The following is a 20,068-nucleotide window of genomic DNA, read 5'->3' as shown; positions in this document are numbered from 1 at the left end:
ATCATCCCTCCTGGTTCACCGGCTCTCCAGTGCTGGGACTACAGGCATGTGCTGGCTCAATGGCTTTTTATGTGATACCCTTTAGTGACTGATCCATCTCCCTAGCCCCAAGTGAGAGATTTTCATGACCAAAAAGAGGAGGTGAATATTGATTATGAATCTCCAAGATTATCTCTGTTGCAGAAATATCTTGATGGATCTTAGGAAGATACACAGCCCAGGCAACTGTAAGGTATTTCTGTATGGAAAGTATAGAAAACCCATGGACTCCACTGAGATACTGCAGACCCCAGACCCCCTTTCTCCCATCTTTCTCATCTAGAACTCTCTATCTTTCTTTCTGGGAATGGAAATCCATCTTCCAAAGCTCCCTTGGCACTCCTAGCTCTAGAGGGATCCCCGATGCTGCTCCATACTAGGAGAGAAAAGTCCAACTGAGAACAAACATCACTCAGGTCTGTGAGACTAGGGTAGCTGGTGTCTGTCATGAGTCAGCTTCATCACCATCCTGCTCCCATGTGCATATTTCCTGCATCACTCTGAAATCTGTGAGGAAAGCACCTTTTGTGTTTAAGTGGCAGTTCAATTTAAGGCAATTTCGTTTTATTTCTTTAGTGATTGTGTCAAGTATAGCAAATATAACAACTTTGATTTTTTGTTTTTTTTGACAGAATTTCTCTGTGTAACATCTCTGACTGGCTTGGAACTCCCAACTTAGACAAGGCTGGCCTTGAACTCCTTGAACTCACAGAGATCCGCTTACCTCTGCCTCTCAAGTGCTGGGATTAAAGGTGTGTGCCACCTGGCTGAAGCTTTAATTTTTAAAATGATCAGAAAGAAAGAATAACAAGAAAAAATTAATTCTGTCTTTCTCTGCTAGTATTCTCATTCATAGAAAGGAAAGATCTTCCTATTTAAGCCTTTAACCCCAGTACTCAGTAGGCAGAGGCAGGCAAATTTCTCAGAGTTCAAGGCCAGCCTGGTCTACAGAGTGAGCTCCAAGACAGCCAAAGCTACACAGAGAAATCATGTCTTAAAAAACAAAAACAAAACAACAACAACAACAAAAGATGAAAGAATCTTCTTTTATTTTGCTATTTATTTCATATTTCAATAGCTTACACTGGAGAAAAGGTCCCATAGCCCTTACAGTTTATTAATTTATTCTAGTATAAAATCTGTTTATAATATGGCATTCAGGTCTCTCTCTGCCCACCTTCCTAAACTAGCCTTGGGCTCCTTGAAGAAAGTAAACTAGAAACCAAGCCATTATCATTTTAATCTCTCTTCTTAGCTGTGGATCAAAACTTCGCACTCCACCCGCCCCTCGGGAATTCAGGTCCTGTTACTAGAAACTCTTGTTTCTCTTCAGAACCCAAGCCCATCTCCTAACAGCCTGGCCCATATGTTGGGTCCATATGAAGTCAATCCGTTTGCTTTGGTGCCAGTGTGTGCACAGCCAAGCTGTAAACCCCAGCTGTGCGGAGTAACAATTACGAACGTCACTGGCTTGCACATGTGAGGCCTTAGTAAACGAAATTAAGTGTTGCTTAACTGCACTCGAGGGCAGGAGGCCGGGAGGTAGAAACCGCTGAGATTTTATTAGGAGCCAATATTAGTAGAGTGGGCTCCATTCTTCGTACTCCACAGGGGGAGTTCAAACAATAAAGAAACCAGATGAACTGTCTTCCAGTGGATGCAGTTTGGCTTAGCCATCCCAACTGGTTTCTGGTGATCACTGGGATATATTGGCTGATCTGATGCAGTCTGTAAGTACCTCCACGCCAGAATATCTGAAACAGTGCTTTCTAATGTTGCAACCCTTAATAAAGTTCCTCACATTGTGCTGACCCCCAACCATAGAATCACTTTGTTGCCACTTGATAACTGTAATGTTGCTACTGTTACGATTCATAATGTAAATATTTGATAGGCAGGATGTCTTAGTGTTCTGTTGCTGTGAAGAGACGCCATGACCATGGCAACTCTTATAAAGGAAAACATTTCATCAGGGTGACTTGCTTACAGTTTCAGAGGTTTAGTCCATTATCACCATGACGGAACATGGTAACATTCAGGCAGACATGGTTCTGGAGAAGTAGCTGAGAGTCCTACATCTTACAGGCAGTGCAGGTTGTGATCTGTCTCAATGGGCATGACTTGAGGAACACACTTCCTCCAATAAGACCACACCTACTCCAACAAGGCCACACCTCCAAATAGTGCCACTCCCTTTGGGGGCCATTTTCTTTCAACCCACCACACAGGATATCTGATATGTGACCCCTTATGGGGGTTGTGGCCCGTAAACTGAGAATCACTGATCTAGAAGGAATGGAGTGCAATCAGTTCCCTCAATTTCATCAGTCATTCAGTGGTTTGCCTATAATATCAAAGTGCAACCACAGTTAAGTGACCACGGTTGAGTTCAGGCAGGTGAGGAGCTGCCTGTTGGTTGCTGCTCAGAGCTCTGACCTTGAGCAAGAAGCTTCGGCACCCCATGCCTCAGTTTCCTTCCCTGGTGGCTGATGGGATGACTCGAGGTATTATTGTACTAAATAATTACTTTTAGACACTAAGTGAAGTGTCTACCACATTGTAAATACTCAATAAATATTAGCGGTTATGTGGAGGAAACTATTCCGGTTTCCACAGTTATTTCCATACTCTCCGGAAATTTTAAAGTAAGCAATGGAAAATATTATACAGAACTATAAATCCCCTGTGTGTTGTTGGCACTTTATGATTTCTAGCTTTTGAAAGTTGTACCTTCAGGAGACTAACAGGGAAAGAATGAAGCTCTCACACCTTAAATCTTCCATTTATTTATTTCTTATTTCCTAAGTAATTGTCCATTTCAACACTAATGAAGCTCTAGGCAATAGAAAAAAATAGGTATTCCATAAAATTCTACTTCACTGGATCTTTAACTGATAGCGTTTTCATAAATCACATATGATGGAGAGGTAGGCAATGAACTGATGATAACTTAGCCACAACATTTAGCATCAACTCGAACTTGACCAACCAGAACCTCTGAGGTGTCACGTGGCCTCCATCAACATCCCTGTGTTGCCAACACCTGCGCTTCCACTGCAACTTCAACTCTCTGAACTACAAACCGAACAGACTCAGCAAACCTTAGTCCAGCTCTCTAGGTAATAAAACCCAGTTAGTTAAGCATGCAAGTGACCCAAGCCTTCTGAACAAGTGGCAAGTCTGAGACAAACCGCAGGCAGTGGGACCCTGGTTCTCACCATCCCCCCTCCCCTGAGACATGGTTTCTCTGTATAACAGCCCTGGTCATCCTGGGACTCTCTTTGTAGACCAGGCTGACCTTGGACTTACTGAGATCCTCCTGCCTCTGGATCTCACATCTTTAACCACTGCCCCTGTGCAAGGCAAGCATCACCCAGCAGAAGCAAAGACTCTGAAATACGGAAAGAGCATGGCAGGGCCAGAGACCAGAGCAAAGAGCTCAAGACACATGGAGGGAAATGAGATGAGCTGTGGACTCTGAGGACTTTGAGTGACGTATAAATAAAATCCAGTGCCACACAATTCATTCACACGTGCATTCACACGTGTTTATTGTTTGGCACGAGATAGGCGTATAGAGCTGAGCACTGGGTATAACCTGACAACAAAATGAACTTTGTTGCTTGCCCCAGCTTAGAGGCAAAGGAAAGTCAAAGGTTCCGTGTTAATTGGATGTCTGGGTAGTTGTCAGTGTGGCATCATTTATTTGTTTGCTTAGTTAGTTAGTTAGTTAGTTATGTGCACTGGTGTTTGACCTGCATGTCTTAGTGAGGGAGTCAGAACCACTAGTACTCGAATTACATATAGTTGTGAGCTGCCATGCGGTACTGGGAATTGAACCTGGATCACCTGGAAGAGCAGTCAGTGCTCTCAACCGCTGAGCCATCTCTACAGCCCTTCGTGTGGCTTCATTAAGGATCATCTCTTTGGCTTTGGTGATAGGACATCAAGACATATTTAAATTGGAAATATTTGTCATTCATATTTATCATTATGCACAATGTTACACTAACCGCGAAGGGCTTCATAGTTAATAATTTATCTTCTCCAGACATTGGGAAGACTGGATAAAGAATCTGTGATATGGAAGTTTGCCAAGAGACGGGAGTAGATACACTTGGTGTCTAGGATGGCTTGTTCTGATGCATTGTGACGTGTAGTGGGGAGCTGCGGGCTGTGTTCCTGCCGCCCCAGCTCCTGGTCGCCTGGCTAGCTTATGCCCCGAAATAACAACACACAAACTGTATTCTTTTAAACACTGCTTGGCCGATTAGCTCTAGCCCTTACTGGCTAATTCTCATACCCTGATCAACCCATCTCTAATAATCTGTGTAGCACCAGTCTTATCAGGAAAGATTCAGCATGTCTGACCTGGCGGCTTGCTTCATCGCGTCTGCCCTGGAGAGCAGCGGCATGGCATCTGAGCTCACTTCCTCTTCCTCCCAGCATTCTGTTCTGTTTACTCCACCCACCTATGTTCTAACCTATGAGGGCCAAGCAGTTTCTTTATTTTTTAATCAATGACCTTCCTCCATCAGTGACGTCTTCAATGAACTATTTTTCCTTTAGTGTCTGCCACGGGGAGGGCAATTTATAAGTGTTTTTTATTTATTTATTTTTTTAAAAAAATATTTATTTATTTGTTTGTTTATTATGTATACAATATTCTGTCTGCCTACAGGCCAGAAGAGGGCACCAGACCTCATTACAGATGTTTGTGAGCCACCATGTGCTTGCTGGGAACTGAACTCAGGACCTTCGGAAGATGAGGCAATGCTCTTAACCACTGAGCCATCTCTCCAGTCCCCAGTGTTTTTTATTTTTTAAAAAGATTTATTTATTTTCCTTTTATGTCACTGGTGTTTTGCCTATGTATATGTCTGTTTGAAGGTTCCAGATTCCTCCCCTGGAAGTGAAGTTAGAGACCCTTGTGAGCTGCCATGTGGGTGCTGGGAATTGAACCCTGGTCCTCTGAAAGAGCAGCCAATGTTCTTACCTGTTGAGGTATCTCTCCAGCCCAGCTTACAAGTTCTACACCAGGTACTGAAAAAAATACTTTCAGATTAATGAAGAGGAACAGAAATAAACACTGAGTGGGTGCTTTCAAAGACCTTGTGATAGCTAAAAGGAACGAAAGTGTTTTTGCATCCCTAGAAAGTAATATTAATGGAAGGTAGCATATTTGCCTTGAATATTAATAGAAGGTAGCATATTTGCCTTGACCTGAGTGTGCTGACTGGCTTTAGCCCCGGGGTTAGCATTAAGTTACAATGCTCATCAGGTAGGTAACCTCTGCTGGCTTTTACTCTCTATAGCTGCTGCTGCTTCCTCCTCCTCTGTCTTAAATCAGTAATTAATTGCATCCTAAGTTAATAGAAGTGAGAATAACTTAAACATTATTAAATAACGGGTCTCCTGTTTCTGTCTGGACTATCAGTGAAAGCTTTGGTTTGACTTTCTTCAAACACAGTGTCTAGAGTTGCTAATTATGTTAAAGATCTTTGGTGGCTGGAGAGGTGGCTCAGAGGAATAGAGCACTGGCTGCTCTTCCAGAGGTCCTGAGTTCAATTCCCAGCAACCACATGGTAGCTCACAACCATCTGTAATAAGATCTGGTGTCCTCTTCTGTACTGCAGGATACATGAAGGAAGAAACCTATATACATAATAAATAAAAATCTTTTAAAAAAATCTTTAAAATGCAAGACAATTACAAGTCTATACAGGGGTTGAAGAGCTAGTTTAGCGGTTAAGAGCGCTTGTTGAGTACCTGGGTTTGGTTCACAGTTCTTAATTCCAGTTTTAGTGGATCCGATGTCTTCTGACCTCTAAGGACACCACCAGACATATGGTGTACATACATTCATGCATACACAGTATTCATACACATCAAATAAAATAAATAAAACTAAATTAAAAGTTTAATTTAAAGCAGTACAAACCAGGAAAGCTGTTTTTTAGGGTTCTGAATTTCTCACATGCGTCGTTAAAGCTGGAGTCGGGTAGTCAGAACAGCGAGCTTGTTACCTGGGTGTTTCTTTTTTTCTAATTCATCCATTCATTACTGCTAGTGCGTGTGTGGTGTGTGCCTGCCTGTGTTCACTGCGGCGTACCTGTGGAAGTCAGAGGACAGCTTTTAAGACCCAGTTCTCTCCTCTGCCTTGGTGAGGCAGGCTCTCTTGTTTCTCCCGTGCCACAAACTGCAAGCTAGGCGGCCTAGGATATTTCAGACGACTCTCCTGTCTCTAGCCCCATCTTGCTCAGGAATACTGTTTTTCAGTTTTCCTTTGGACAATGTGGATGTGCTGGTCTCTGAGTTCTTCTTGATTCCTTTACTCCACCAAATGATGGCCCCCTTCTCTCTAAGTATATCATCTGTTCTCCTTCCCAAGAGATTTAGCAATGTCTACATGGGCAGGGAAGTTGTTTACCACTCTGCCTCTTTATTAATATCAACACCGACATTCATGGATGAATGCCAGGAAGGAAAGCAAAACAAACAAGCAAACCAAGAACAAAATCTATTATCATATATTCTGTGCTCTTTGGGCTCCTGCTGCCCAAAGTTTGTGGTGATTTTAAATTTCCTCAACATATCAAATCTACAACTAATCCCAGTTGCAGACTTAGATGGTCATAAAAAGATAAGTGCTTTTTAGCATATAAAATACTACAATGTGTTTTTACACAGCTGCTGACTTTAACATATAAAATACTACAGTGTGCTTTTACACAACCTCTGACTTTAACATATAAAATACTACTGTGTGCTTTTACACAGGGGCTGAGTTTAGTTCTTTGTGTTTTATTAGCCACCATGTTAGAAATTCCAGAGAGTAGATTTGAGTCACTGCAACCGTCAGAGCAGCGCGGGTCTGCCCTGAGCCAGCTCCCCACAGGTTGTCAACACAACTCATGATTCTAGTCAGTAAGGAAGACTAAAGCTTTGGAGGAAGGCAGAATTAGTTGAGAAATCAAGGTTGAATCTGGTAGGTCTTTCCAAGTGGGGTCCTCCATTAGGATTGGGTAAGAATCAGCCAACAGCATTCGGGGGAGGGGGTGGGTGGATGGGGGCGAGAGCAATGGGCGGAACCAGCAAGGGGAGGGCTAGAAGTGGGGGTTTATAGAACTCTCATCAATCTTTTCTGATACTAACTGCTAGAGCCTTTAAGAAACCCATCCTAGCCGGCAGTGGCAGCGCACACCTTTAATCCCGCACTAGGGAGGCAGAGGCAGGCAGATATCTGAGTTCGAGGCAAGCCCGATCTTCAAGAGCTAGTTCCAGTACAGGCTCCAAAGCTACAGAGAAGCTCAATCTCTCTCGAAAAACCAAAAAAAAAAAAAAAAAAAAAAAAAAAAAAGTCCGTCCCTGCCATGATCATTCAGCATTCACTCAGGAAGGAGACTCCCTCAAATGAAGCTGGCACCAGAGTCAGAGCCAGCGCGGCCTTTGTAAAGTAAACCCGAAGGTGTGTTTTTCATAGCCACTGTGAGCTGGCTGTGGGCTGCCGGTGCCCTGCAGTAAGCTCAGGCAGCCCAGAGGGGCAGCAGAGGGCACTGAAGTCTGTGAAATTACTGAAAACATCCACCCTGCTTTGGGGGCAATAATTAAGAGGTAGCTAGAGGTGAGAAGTCCTCAAGGCAGGAAACGAACACCTTTTAAAGTCCCACCTCTGTTTCTCAGACCACCTTCCCTTTAACGTGGAAGCAGGAAAATAGCCCGGGTTCAGATTCCTGCAGAGGATCTCAATTCCATTACTGCTCCTTCTCAAGTCTCCTTCCCCAGCCAGGACAACATTGGTAATCACAGTTTCCCACAGGCACAGGAAGAGACTGGGGTCAGGAGGGATGCTCAGCTGTAAAGAAGCCACCTGGGTGAAGCACCCAGGATGCTTTAACATTTGAAAGGAGTGTGAACACTGTATTTACATATAAATGAAAATGGAAAGTTCTTATAGGTTAGGTTTCTGGAAGGTGTGTGTGGTGGGGCGCATGGCTGGGATCTATTGTTTACTCACACTGTAAATCCTTTGAAATGTGTTAAAATGCTTCCCACTCATTATAAAGCTCCTGCCATCCCCCGGATTATGACTTTGATGTCACCAATCCTGCTTCAAAGGGTCCTTCGCAGGCTATTAATCACAGTTTAGCCTCTGAAGATATCAGCAGAGAAAAACATTTGGGCGACTCCATGCTAGACTTGCTAAAACTTTGAGATCCTGAGCGTCTTGCAGATGCACACATCCTTACTTTGACAAGTTCTCATTCTGTTACACAATCGAATGACTCTGTTAGTAAAAATGCAGACTAATGTTTCCACACACTGGGGTTGGTGGACGGTAAATAGGGAAGGGAGGGCAGAGGCTAGAGACTCCTCAGCCCTCAAAAGGTAAGTCACAGGCATGAGTGTGGCCAGGAGCTCGCCCAGGTCTGTTGGCGCTTTGGTTTTTACTGACTGATGCTCGCAGAGACCAATGGAGAGCTCGCCATCTTCCCTCACCTTCTACACTCTGCTTGAAGACCTACGGGAGTTGCTTACGGCAAAGGGTAATAGTGAGCCTGCTGTCCACTTGTCCAAAGGCCTGGGAGCAGAAGCCTTTCAGATTTTGGAGTTCCAAAATTTTAGATTTGGATTTGAGACTATTTGCATCTGCATAATGGGCTGTCTAGAGAATGGGACCCTAGTCTAAACACAAGATTTAGGTTCCACATATATGTGTGTGTGTATGTATATATGTGTATATTATTAATGTATAGACACATAAATATGTGATACAGGTTGTATGTATACATACTATACCTATGTGTATATATACACATATCTTGGAGCTGTACCACCAGTTCCTATTTTATACAATATATGCAATAACTTTTTTTTTTTAAGACAGGGTTTTTCTGCATAGCCCTGACTGTCCTGGATCTTGCTCTATAGACCAGGCTAGACTTGAAGTCACAGAGATCTGCCTGCCTCTGTCTCAAAAATGCTGGGATTAAAGGCGTGCATCACCATGCTCAGCTATAATATTTTATGTTTGTGGCTGGAGATATAGTTCAGCACCAGGGCCCAGAGAGCCAACACTTAGCAGGTACAAGGTCTGGGCTCAATCTCTAATAGTCAAGGTACTGATAATCATATAGTTTTGTGCATGGAACAAAGTTCCAGGCTGGGTGGGGCGGTTCCACTTAGGGCGTCCTGTCAGTGCTCAAAATTTTTGCCTCCGGGAACATTTGGAGATTGGGTTTTCGTATTTAGGAATGCTCAACTGGTATCATTAAATTACATTCATTGTCAAGACCAAAAGCTATGAAACCTTTTCTATGGAAATTTTACAGCCTCCAGTCTTTTATTTAAGTCTTCAATATTCAACCAGTCGAAAGTTTTTGGTTTTCTGGTGTGTGTGTGTGTGTGTGTGAGCGATGGCACAGGAACGCCATGGCACACTTTCGGAGGTCAGAGGACAACTTGCAGCAGTCATAGTAACCAGTGTTCTCTTTCCACCAATGTGGGACCCAGAGATTGAATCCAGGCTGTCACACAGCAAACACCTTTACCCACTGAACCATCCTGCCAGCTCAAATGTTTTCAATTTTCTTTTCCTTCTTAGGATATCGATCAGAAAACTCAGAAAAACACAAGGACATAAAAGGGAAAATTATTCATAACCCAGTTCTTTAACTTTTTCTTTAATTTAAACATTTTTGTTTTGTTTTGTCTTTTTTGCTCAGGTAATTTGGCCCAAACAAGAGCTAGGATCACAGCATCTTCAAGATCTTTGCCTCCACATTTCAGTGCTGGGAAAGCCAAGGTGAGCAGCAGATTGGTACCACTGGTGGGGTTGGGAGTGAATGCTGTCTCAGAGCTAATGACAGAGCGGACAACCCTGCTTCTCTCTGTCTGACCCTGACTGCCCAGTCTGCACACCAGACTGCCAGTGTTCAGGAAACAAGGGCAGTTCTGAAAATTTAGAAAATTTGAATTGTGGGATCATTACAATCCTGATAGTCAGGAAAAATAATACCTAACATGGGGGAGAATGACATGTGAATGAGGCCTTTCCAGGAAGAGATAAAGCAGTTTTCCCTGAGAGCATCACCACCCTGCAGAAGGTAAGGAAACCAGCTAGAATTGGTGAGGAGAAAAAGAACCAAACCCACTACTGCCCTCTAACAGTGAGTTATGCAGGGCCTTGCAAGGAGGGCTCGTAAATATCCAACCATAAAATAATATCTAGCTGTTCCGGTCTTCCAACTGATGTTTAGACAGGACCTCAAGGCCCACCTGATTGACGTCGATTGTGTAGATAGTCCTCCCACTTGTCTGTGGTCGGGCTTTCGGCAGAAAGCTTTAGCCGCCAGTGGTCAATCGTGATTCCAAAATATGAAGTGGAAAATTCCACAGATAAACAATTTATAAGTTTCCAATGTGGCATCATCGAATGACAATATGAACGCTCCTGTTATCTCTCTTGGTTCTCGTAAGATCTGGGTCATCCTTTGGGGCAGTGAGTACATGTTGTTTGCACTGCCCCCCCCCCTCCAGTTTCTAGGGGCTCTCTTGGTTGTTGGGTCATCTGTAATAGCACAGTATAACCTTTTTAGTTTTTAACCTAATATTAGCTCTCAAAACTGGGAATAGTGATGCTGGCAATTTTGAAATGTCGAAAAAGAAGGTTCCTTATAGGGAAAGCGAGGGGGTTACTTTTAATACAGTATCACTTTAGAACTGTTAATTTTGTTATTGGCTGTGGTTGTTCATCTCTTACTGTGCCTAATTTCTAAGTTCGTCATACAAATGTTTGCACAGGGAAAGGTATAGTATCTATAGGTTTTGATGAAGTACACAATTTCAAGCATGACTTTGGATATATCCCCCAAGGATAAGGAAAAACTGTGTCCTAACCCCAAAACCAACTATCTTGAAGGTGATGGTGTGATAAGTTCACATCTCTGAATTTTCTTACTTTTCATTTATATAACATATTAACTTACTTAATAAGAAATAACTAATTTGGTCACATATAATACTACTAAATATTACTCCAGAATTGATATAAATGTACATACTTTCTTGAGAATAAAAAATTTATTTGCACAGAGTAGGACTCGGAAGATTTTATCTAGCAATGATTTTTACGCCCACATTGCTGTTATGACCCACTTGAATCCCCTAATTTTCTTCCCCCCCCCCCAATTTTCGTCTTGTTCTTACCATGGGTTAGATGGGCCCATGGGAGAGATGTGTGTAAGAGTTTAAGTACTCCTAAGAACTTCTTGATTTGGCATGACTATGTTGTTTGTCTTACATGTAGTTGATTCTCATTATTTCTAAAAATTATGATCTGTAAGGTCCTCCAAACCGTGACACTGAACCATTGTCCTGGAGGGTAATACAGGGTTAGGGTTCCAGCAAGACTCTGGTCAGAGCCAAACAATAAATACCTAACCCTCAATTTATGTGTTTTTGTTTGAAGACACCTGTTTACACATACACACACACACACACACACACACACCTTATAGCTAATTCTTTTCAGTGTTTTTATAAAAACCGTATTTCACTTGCAGCATCTGTGTCTTTAAACTCACAGATGATGGCACAATAATTCTTACCCAAGGGAATCACGTTGGCACACACTTCTGCATGAGGCCTGTTACCCTCTTCTTGTGCTTTGAAGCTCTATATGGCACTTCAGCAATACACTTGGGACCCCCTAAACTGAAAATTTACCAACAAAGCACATATAAATGCAAAAACAGCCATTTATAAATAGACCCTGAGACTCTTGTCTTTGGTAGGAGAGCTGAGCTGGAAGGACTGGCTGTGACCTTTGACTCTAACCGGAAGGTTTAGCACCAGCAGACACCTACTTTTCACTGCTATGTATATTTTGGAAATGACCAGGAAAGCATTCGTGACTGGTATTGGGGCTATGAATAAACTTTTGCAGGAAGCAGAATAAAAAATATAGAATTTACACATGATGGTCTATGGTATGGGCTTTTTTGGGTAATGATTGGCTTCCACAAAATTCTGAATGAGATCCTAACGCCAAAAGATTCCCTTTGGTCCTGAGTTCCTTTCTTTCTCACACTTGGTTTCTAAATTTGGGACCCTGCTGGGACCTGTGCCCCTGCCCTCCACACCTAGAGCCCAGAGTGGTGCTGTCTCCCTCCCTGTTCGATATGGCATTGTCTAGGCCTGCCCTCCTGAGATGTGTGCCCTGTGCATTTAAAAGCACACAGGTGATGAGTACACAGGACCTGAGGTTTATTCTAGTCTTTCAAAGGAGATGAGCTGAAAGTTCTAAGACATTCAAAAATATGAAGACAACAGTAATTAAGCACACACACACACACACACACACACACACACACACCCAGAGGCAAGCATGGAGTGCACACCTGTAACCCCAGTCCTGGAACCACAGAGATAAGGTCAGTCTACATTATAGACCATGCTGTGTGAGTGAGACTACCTCAAACAGCAAAGCAAAACAAAAAAGCTAACACATGGGTACTAAGAGGATGTGATGGAAGTGGCTCTTTAAGCTGGACCTATCCTAAGGTTCCCGGTTTAGATCCCCATTTCAAAAGACAAACTTGGGACTGGGGGAAAAAAGCCCCGAAGGCACCAGGAAACTGTCTAATTAGCCAGGCAGATACCCGGAGGACAAAATTTAGCAAGCCTCATTAGTTAAAATCCTTGTGATCTGAGGTAGGACACCTGCTTGCCTTCAGGGGATAGGGAGGTCAGAGAAGGAAGACAAAGGTGAGAGAGGCCTTCCTGCTTCTGCTGTTTGCACAGACACGGGGTAGGGTGGGGGCGGGCTTCATCCTGCACCTGGGCTGCACCAGCAGGCTCCGCTCGGGCTGCTAGCAGGGCAGGCTGCAGGGTTCTTCTTCTCAAGGGCTGGGCACATCTGTCTCTTGACAGCAGTAAGTCTTCTTGATAAAGGGCCTTGTCAGGAAGACAGGTAGAGGCACTTCTGAAGTTTTGGGATGCAGATGGTAGGCACTTACTCGGACCAGGAGAAAATTCTTCACCTTTTCCTTTGGTTTAAGGGATTGTTTCGAGTCCTTATTTTTACAGTAGAGTAAATTCAGGAGACGAACGAGGCGAATCTTTGTGATTACGCCATACTTCCAGACTTCTGTTCCTTAAGTTGCATCAAACCATGTGGATGGCAGTGCATAGTGACAAGAAGAGAGGTTCAGAAACCAGGACGGGCTTCGAACCTAGACTAGCATATGCTGGCTGCAAGACTGTGAAGCACTTAACCTAAAAATCTATGAGCATTAGCTTTCCATGTGCAGAATGGAATAAGAGCTGTTCTTGCGTCTGGGCGTCATTCTGAGAATTCCGTGGCAGAGTGTGGACAGAGCGAGTCCATGTACAATACGCCAGGTACTGGATTTGGGTTTTGACCACCTTCTAAGATTCTGGGCATGGAGTCTGTATGTCTATGACAGCCTGATAAACTGTGGGGGGCTGCAGTCTGTGACCCCAGGTGCTGAGTTGCTCTGGAGAACTCTGAAGGGTAGCTAGCCCCACGCACAGGAAACCAGGCAGGACAGGCATACCAGCAGAAAGTGAACTTGCTCAGCTCCTGCCGACTTACACTGCTGAGGTTCTTACAGTGGAAAGGACTCCAATAGTGAGCCATTTCCTCTGTAAAATACAGCACCAAGCATGCAGGTGATGAACTGTATACAGGTGCTCCCATCCCCAGGATGTGGAGAATGAAGAGAAGGCGCTCACTCTGCAGTTGTGCAGAAATACAGATGTTGAGGGGTCGGACAGGGGTTTCTGTTCACCCGGACCCCCTTCCTGCCCACAGCAACCTTACAGCTTTTGAGTATGAATTGGTACTTTAGTCTGTATTTTTCCATTTTACTGTAGTTGATTGATTTTAGTGAGCTCTAAAACAGTAAGTATTGCTTTAAACAGCGCCACATCCGCTGGTAGGTAGACCCTACTAGTCAGGAGGTTGAGGTGGGAAGATGGGATTGCTTAAGTTCGTGTGTTCTGAGCTGTTACTGGAACACCTAGGTTTAAAGCTTAGTGCTGGGTCCAAAATGTTAGACATGCCAAGAGAAAAGACATTTTAATTAGGCAGATATATACATATCTAGATAGATGATAGATAGGGTCCCAGATAATAGGTAGAAAGATAGGTGATAGATAGATAGGTATATGACAGATAATAGGTTGATAGATAATAGGCAGATAGATGATAGATAATAGGTAAATGATGGTAGGTAGATAGATGATAGTTGAATGGGTATGATGATAGGAAGATAGATGATAGCCAGATGAGAGATAATAGATAGGTAATAGATAGATAGATAATAGATAGGTAATAGATAGATAATAGGTAGATAATAGACAGGTAATAGACAGGTAGATAGCTAAACTGTACCTTTCCTATAGCAGTAGAAAAGGTACATATTATAAAAATAAAAAAGTCAGGAACTACACATATGCAAATAAAGCTGTGTGTCCCAGTTCCTTGGACTGGGAGAAGAGTCTTTCTTCTGGGAGCTCGGGTGGCTCTTGGGATAGGACATTTTACATCCCAGTTCAGTACTTTCTGCAGGGCTCCTAATTCCTAGGCCTGATTACAGGAAGAGTCTGGGCAACACCTGCATGCCAAACAAATTGATAGAAATTGTCTCAATTACCAAAATGTTGAGAACTTCTGGGGGAGAGGGACTGACCAACCTATCTGCACCTGCTAATAGAAAGGCAGAGGAGCTCTGTGGTGGCCCCGAGCCTTGGGGAGCAGTTCATTAGCTAAGCTGAATAAAAGTGTGTGTGTGTGTGTGTGTGTGTGTGTGTGTGTGTGCAGTATTGAATGAAAAGTGAGGGGAAGGCAAGAGGTATTTCTCTAATGAGAATTTTTAAGTAAAGGGAAATGACGGAGAAATTCCCAGAAGTTGTGTAGATGAGGTGAGGTGAGAGAGAAAAATAATAAGAGAAAGTTGAAGAAAACTCCCAAAATTTACCACCAAGCTGCAGGCTGACGCTAGCCAGGGTCTTCCCTTCAGACCTGATTAGCTTGCCCCAACTCTCTTATCAGGCCTGGACTCTATCCTTCACTGAGAATGATGGGATATCTGCTATGGACATCTCTCTCTCTCTCTCTCTCTCTCTCTCTCTCTCTCTCTCTCTCTCTCTCTCTCTTTTCTGCAGGTGGAATCCAGTGGGGATGCCAATGGAGCTCTCTTCTCTTTTCTGTCATGTGTAGGAGAGCAGTTTCCCTCTCCTCTTTCCCACCGGCCCAGAAGGAACAGCACCGAGCAATCTGTGTGTGCGACACCCCAGCCCCCGAAGTGCAGCCCATGAAAGAGAAATCTGCATGGCTGGTGCTTCCACACCCGGCTCACACCTTGCCCGCTCCACAGGGGGCTCATTTAGACCTCTCATTGTCTTAACACTATGTCTCCCTAGGTAGCACAGGCTAGCCTCAAATTCACCATATTCCTACATCAGGGTCCTGCGTGTTTTGTTTATGAATATGTCGTTATGCCCAGCTACCTCAAGTTTTTGATGACTTAGAGCCACATTTTTCTCCCCTTCTTAAAGAAACCTGCTTTCTTTAATTCAGCTGATGAGTTTCTTTCCATTCCTTTAGAATATATTCCTTCGATTGGACTCCATTATCCCCTTGCCCCCTTTAACAGTCTTTCTTTTTCCTGAATAAGACTACAGATGTCGTCACCCCAGGGGGAGGGTGGACCTGGACAGCAGTCTCCTGAGCAGAAACCACATACTAATGACAGTTCTTGCTTCACACCCTCGTCACCTGTCTTGATTAGATGGGAGGCTCCATCAGCCTGAAATGCCTGTCAGGCACAGCCCCAGCCAAAGCAAGTTTGGTTCTTGAGCTGATAAGGAAATTTGGGTTGCTTGCAATGTACTGCTATGATCATTTCATCCTGAAGTGCCTTCCAGTCAGCCCAGGTGGTTGCAGAGATGGCAGGCAACAGGTTATACCATTGGGAGCTTCCCAATTGATTTGGTAACCCAACTGCTGCATGTAGGAAGCAAGTGGGAACTGCGGTGATAGGAGCGAGCTGGGCATCAGCTCTGATGGTTGGGATGTTACAGATGCTGGCCCCATTCTCTGTGGTACAGCTGGGCTTGTGGTCTGCGATGGATTGGTTGTGGAATGTCTTTCACAGGCTCATGAGTTTGGTCCCCAGGTGGGGGCACTTTGGGAGGTTATAGAACCTTCAGGCAGGGGCTCTAGCAGGAGAGACTAGGTTGCTAGGGGATAGGCTTTGGATGTGAAAGACTGGCCTGGTTGCAGCCTGCTTCCTGATCCTGGAGATGAGACAGGCCCCCTCTTACTTCCACCGTCAAGTGACTCCCAACCACCATGCCTCCCTCACTACGATGGACTCTATCCCCTCAAACCAGAAGTCAAAATCCTTCCACCCAAAAGTTGCCTCTTTATGGTGTTTTATCACAGCAAACAAAACATAACTATACAGGTTCCATGTCTTTACAATTTCATGACCTCATGGGTCTTTGTCCAGATTCCTTAAGTGTTACACATCTCTCCTCCTCCCCTGCCTCCTCCTCCCCTTTTAAAAATGTCTTTCAGAAGTGCACAGTTGTGCCCTAAATCCTCCATTCTCCGAGGCTATTGACTAACCAGCCCTTCAGGTTTTGAAAACTGAAGGAACTGTCCACATCCTCAAACCATTTCCCATTTCTTCTGCTCCCAGGTAGACACCCTGGAGATGATCCGTCATCCAGAAGAAACCACCAACATGAAGAGACAAACCATGGCTTCTTACTTCCGGGTATGAAGGCTGCTGCTTCTCTGCTCTTCCTGCTTCAGGAAAGGACTAGCCCAGCTTTCCCATGTGTCTTACTCAATGTTCTGCTACTGTGAGGAGACACCATGACTACAACAACTCTTACAAAGGAAACCGTTTCATTGGGTGGCTTACAGTTAGTTTCAGAGGTTTAGTCCATTGTCATCAAGATGGGAATCATGGTGACATGCAGACAGACGTGATGCAGGAGAGGTAGCTGGGAGTTCTGCATCTGGATTGGTAGGCAGCAGGAAGGAGAGAAAGACACTGGACCTGGCTTGAGCATTTGAAGCCCAAATCCCATCCCCAGTGACATATTTCCTCCAACAAGGCCACATCTCCTAATCCCTGTCAAGTAGTACCACTCTCTAGGGAAATGCTCCCTTGTGTAAGAACGTTACCTGTAGAAGTGTTCTGTTGAGCACTCACTTTATATTAAAGATAAGATACCTAGACCCTTCCACCAATTCACAAATCATTATGAAACGGCGTTGGAGACCCCTTAGAGATCACGACACTGGGAGAAGTGGTCCAGTAGCTTCACGGCAGAGATGCTGTTGTCATGAAAAAGTAGGAACTGATCTCATGGACAGAAGGGTGAGATTATAAGATAGAGTTAGCACGGGAAAGAATTCTGTGGCATGGGCTGGGATGGGGAGCTGAGTCACAAGCTGGAGGACAGGACTAGGGAGTCAGCACTGCGGATGGAGGAAGATTTCTTAATGGAAAGCTGTCAGGGGCCAACAAAGCTGGAGGTGTTTCAGAGGCAGAGTAGGACTGGGCTCACGGGGTGGGCTGTGTGTGTGGGTGTGGGGGGCTCAGGCCTGGGAGTCCAGGACTTTATGAAAGCTGCAGTTCCCACAACAACAGCTCCAGCAGGCTCTCAGTGCCTGCTTAGCTTCTCTGCTTGGATATTTTTGATTGCCCTTTCTTCCTTATCTTCTGTGCCTGTCCTTTTTTATCAGCCATGTTCTTGTCCTCCTAGTAACCCTTGGTGTGTGTGTGTGTGTGTGTGCATCATGTGTGTGTTGTATATGTATGTGTATTGTATATGTGTTTATTACATATGTGGGTGTATTGTATATGTGGGTGTAGTCTGTGTGTGTTTCCCCATGAGATTTGGAAGCTCTTTGACTATGACACCATCCTCAAGATTCTCAGTGTCCCTATCAGAGGACAAGTCTCTAGCTTACAGATTTCAGAAATATACCACACTAACCAACTTTATATCTTCAAAGTTTGGGTCCCCAAAGGCAATAGCAGAAAGACAGTATACCCTGGTCAGCTGGGTAAGACCACTTCTGATGAGTAAGTGGAGTGATTCTGCTTTGTAATGGCCTCTGAGAGCTCCAACAGTGGACAACGGGCAACTCTGAGGGACGCAGCCCTGTCCTGCAAGCGCCCCTCTGGTTGTTCATGGTTTTTCTTTTTCTCTGCAAAGTATGTAATAGTTGACCTTCGTCATTCTCCTTTCCTCTAGTAATCTTGCCTCTTTCTCTTCTTTCTCCTCCTCTTCCTCCTCCTCCTGCTCTTTATTTCCCTTTCTCCCTCTCCCTTTGTCTCCTCCCTCATCCTTATAGCCAAGGTCAGTATGATTGGTTGTGAATTTCTGGGATCTCTCAGGTGAAGGAAGCAGGTAGGATGTCCCCACAATGGGTGTTTTTGTTAGAGTATAGTATGCCATTATTTGGGATAGTAGATGGCATTCCAGGCTAACCTAGAGCATGTCCTCAAAGGGGCTTCTGACATATAGAGACACCGCTTTGGCACCAGATGTTTAAAGAGTGATTTCCACCTTCAGACAGCTGGAGGGGGAACTCATGTTGCCGTCTGCTGTTGCTAATTTCATGCTCTTTCTTAATAATCTGTGACGGCTTCGTAAATCTCCCTGTTCTGATGGCCATCGCAGGCCCCTGTGAGTGGCGCCTCCTTTCTCACCTCACGTTTGTTTTCTCCCTGCTAGTACTCTCTGATGGATCTGCTCTCCAAAATGGTGGTGGGACAGCCCCACTTCGTGCGTTGCATTAAACCTAACGATGAGCGCAAGGCCCTGCAGTTCTCCCAAGACAGAGTCCTGGCCCAGCTTCGCTCCACAGGGATCCTGGAGACAGTCAGCATTCGAAGGCAGGGCTACTCCCACCGAATCCTCTTTGAAGACTTTGTGAAAAGGTCAGTGTTCTTGGGGATACATCCTGTGTGCTAGCTTCACCCTGTCTGCCTCTGTCCCCCGGGAGACAGATCCTTCTCCCCAAACCCCTCCCAGATCTTCCCTCTAAACATGTAATTGTTATTAATACCAGCCGTCATTTACTGGTTTCAACACTGTTTTTATTGTGTTCCAACTACACTGCAGAAAACTTGAGAGTGGTTAGGCCGACTTCCGATCACATTTTTTTTTAAATATTTATTTATTATGTATACAATATTCTGTCTGTGTGTATGTCTGCTGGCCAAGAGGGCACCAGACTCCATTACAGATGGTTGTGAGCCACCATGTGGTTGCTGGGAATTGAACTCAGGACCTTTGGTAGAGCAGGCAATGCTCTTAACCTCTGAGCTATCTCTCCAGCCCCCGATCACATTTTTAAAAAATGTTCATAAATATTTTATATTAAACTTTTGGCTCTCAAATACTCTGGATGTTCCACTGTAGTCCTTCCTAGTCGGGCCCATATTCTGGAGGACTTGGATGTGCCCAGTGCCCGCTCCACTCCCAGGGTCCGATGCATCACACCATGCCATTGGTAATCAGTGCCCTCCTCCACCTAAGATGTACAAATCCAGGGCATTTTAGGCACTGTCCTTAAATGTACAGTCTCGTTTGTCTATAGAACAATTCAGTGAGATAGCCTTGTTCTTTTCTCTGCTTTCAAGGCAAGGAACTTAGGACACACAAGTAATGTGACTTTCCCAACATCCTGTTTATTGGAAATGGGATCCCAAGACCCAGGGTTAGAAATGGAAGAGCCAGGATTTGAACACCAGTAGGCCAACTTCACCTTCCACTTTTTTTGTTTGTTTGTTTGTTTGTTTTTGAGACCGGTTTTCTCTGTAGCTTTGCTACCTGTCCTGGAACTAGCTCTTGTAGACCAGGCTGGTCTCGAACTCACAAAGATCGCCTGCCTCTGCCTCTGAGTACTGAGATTAAATGTGTGTGCCACCACCGCCCGGCTTCACCTTCTACTTTTTAATCTCTCCAAACG

General features: G+C 44.4%; 1 protein-coding gene across 1 annotated transcript in view; it reads left to right on the top strand.

Moving 5' to 3' along the window:
- The window catches only part of Myo3b (myosin IIIB), a 283,171-nt gene that overhangs the window by 156,247 nt on the left and 106,856 nt on the right, over window positions 1–20,068 (top strand). Inside the window, exons 22-24 of the mRNA XM_057755693.1 lie at window positions 9,765–9,844; window positions 16,773–16,850; window positions 18,829–19,034. Of these exons, the coding sequence (XP_057611676.1) occupies window positions 9,765–9,844; window positions 16,773–16,850; window positions 18,829–19,034 (364 nt within the window). The remainder of the gene's footprint in view (window positions 1–9,764; window positions 9,845–16,772; window positions 16,851–18,828; window positions 19,035–20,068) is intronic.

Source organism: Chionomys nivalis, chromosome 22 (genome assembly GCF_950005125.1).
Source record: "Chionomys nivalis chromosome 22, mChiNiv1.1, whole genome shotgun sequence".
NCBI lineage: Eukaryota > Metazoa > Chordata > Mammalia > Rodentia > Cricetidae > Chionomys > Chionomys nivalis.
This window is presented reverse-complemented; position numbering and strand designations above follow the sequence as displayed.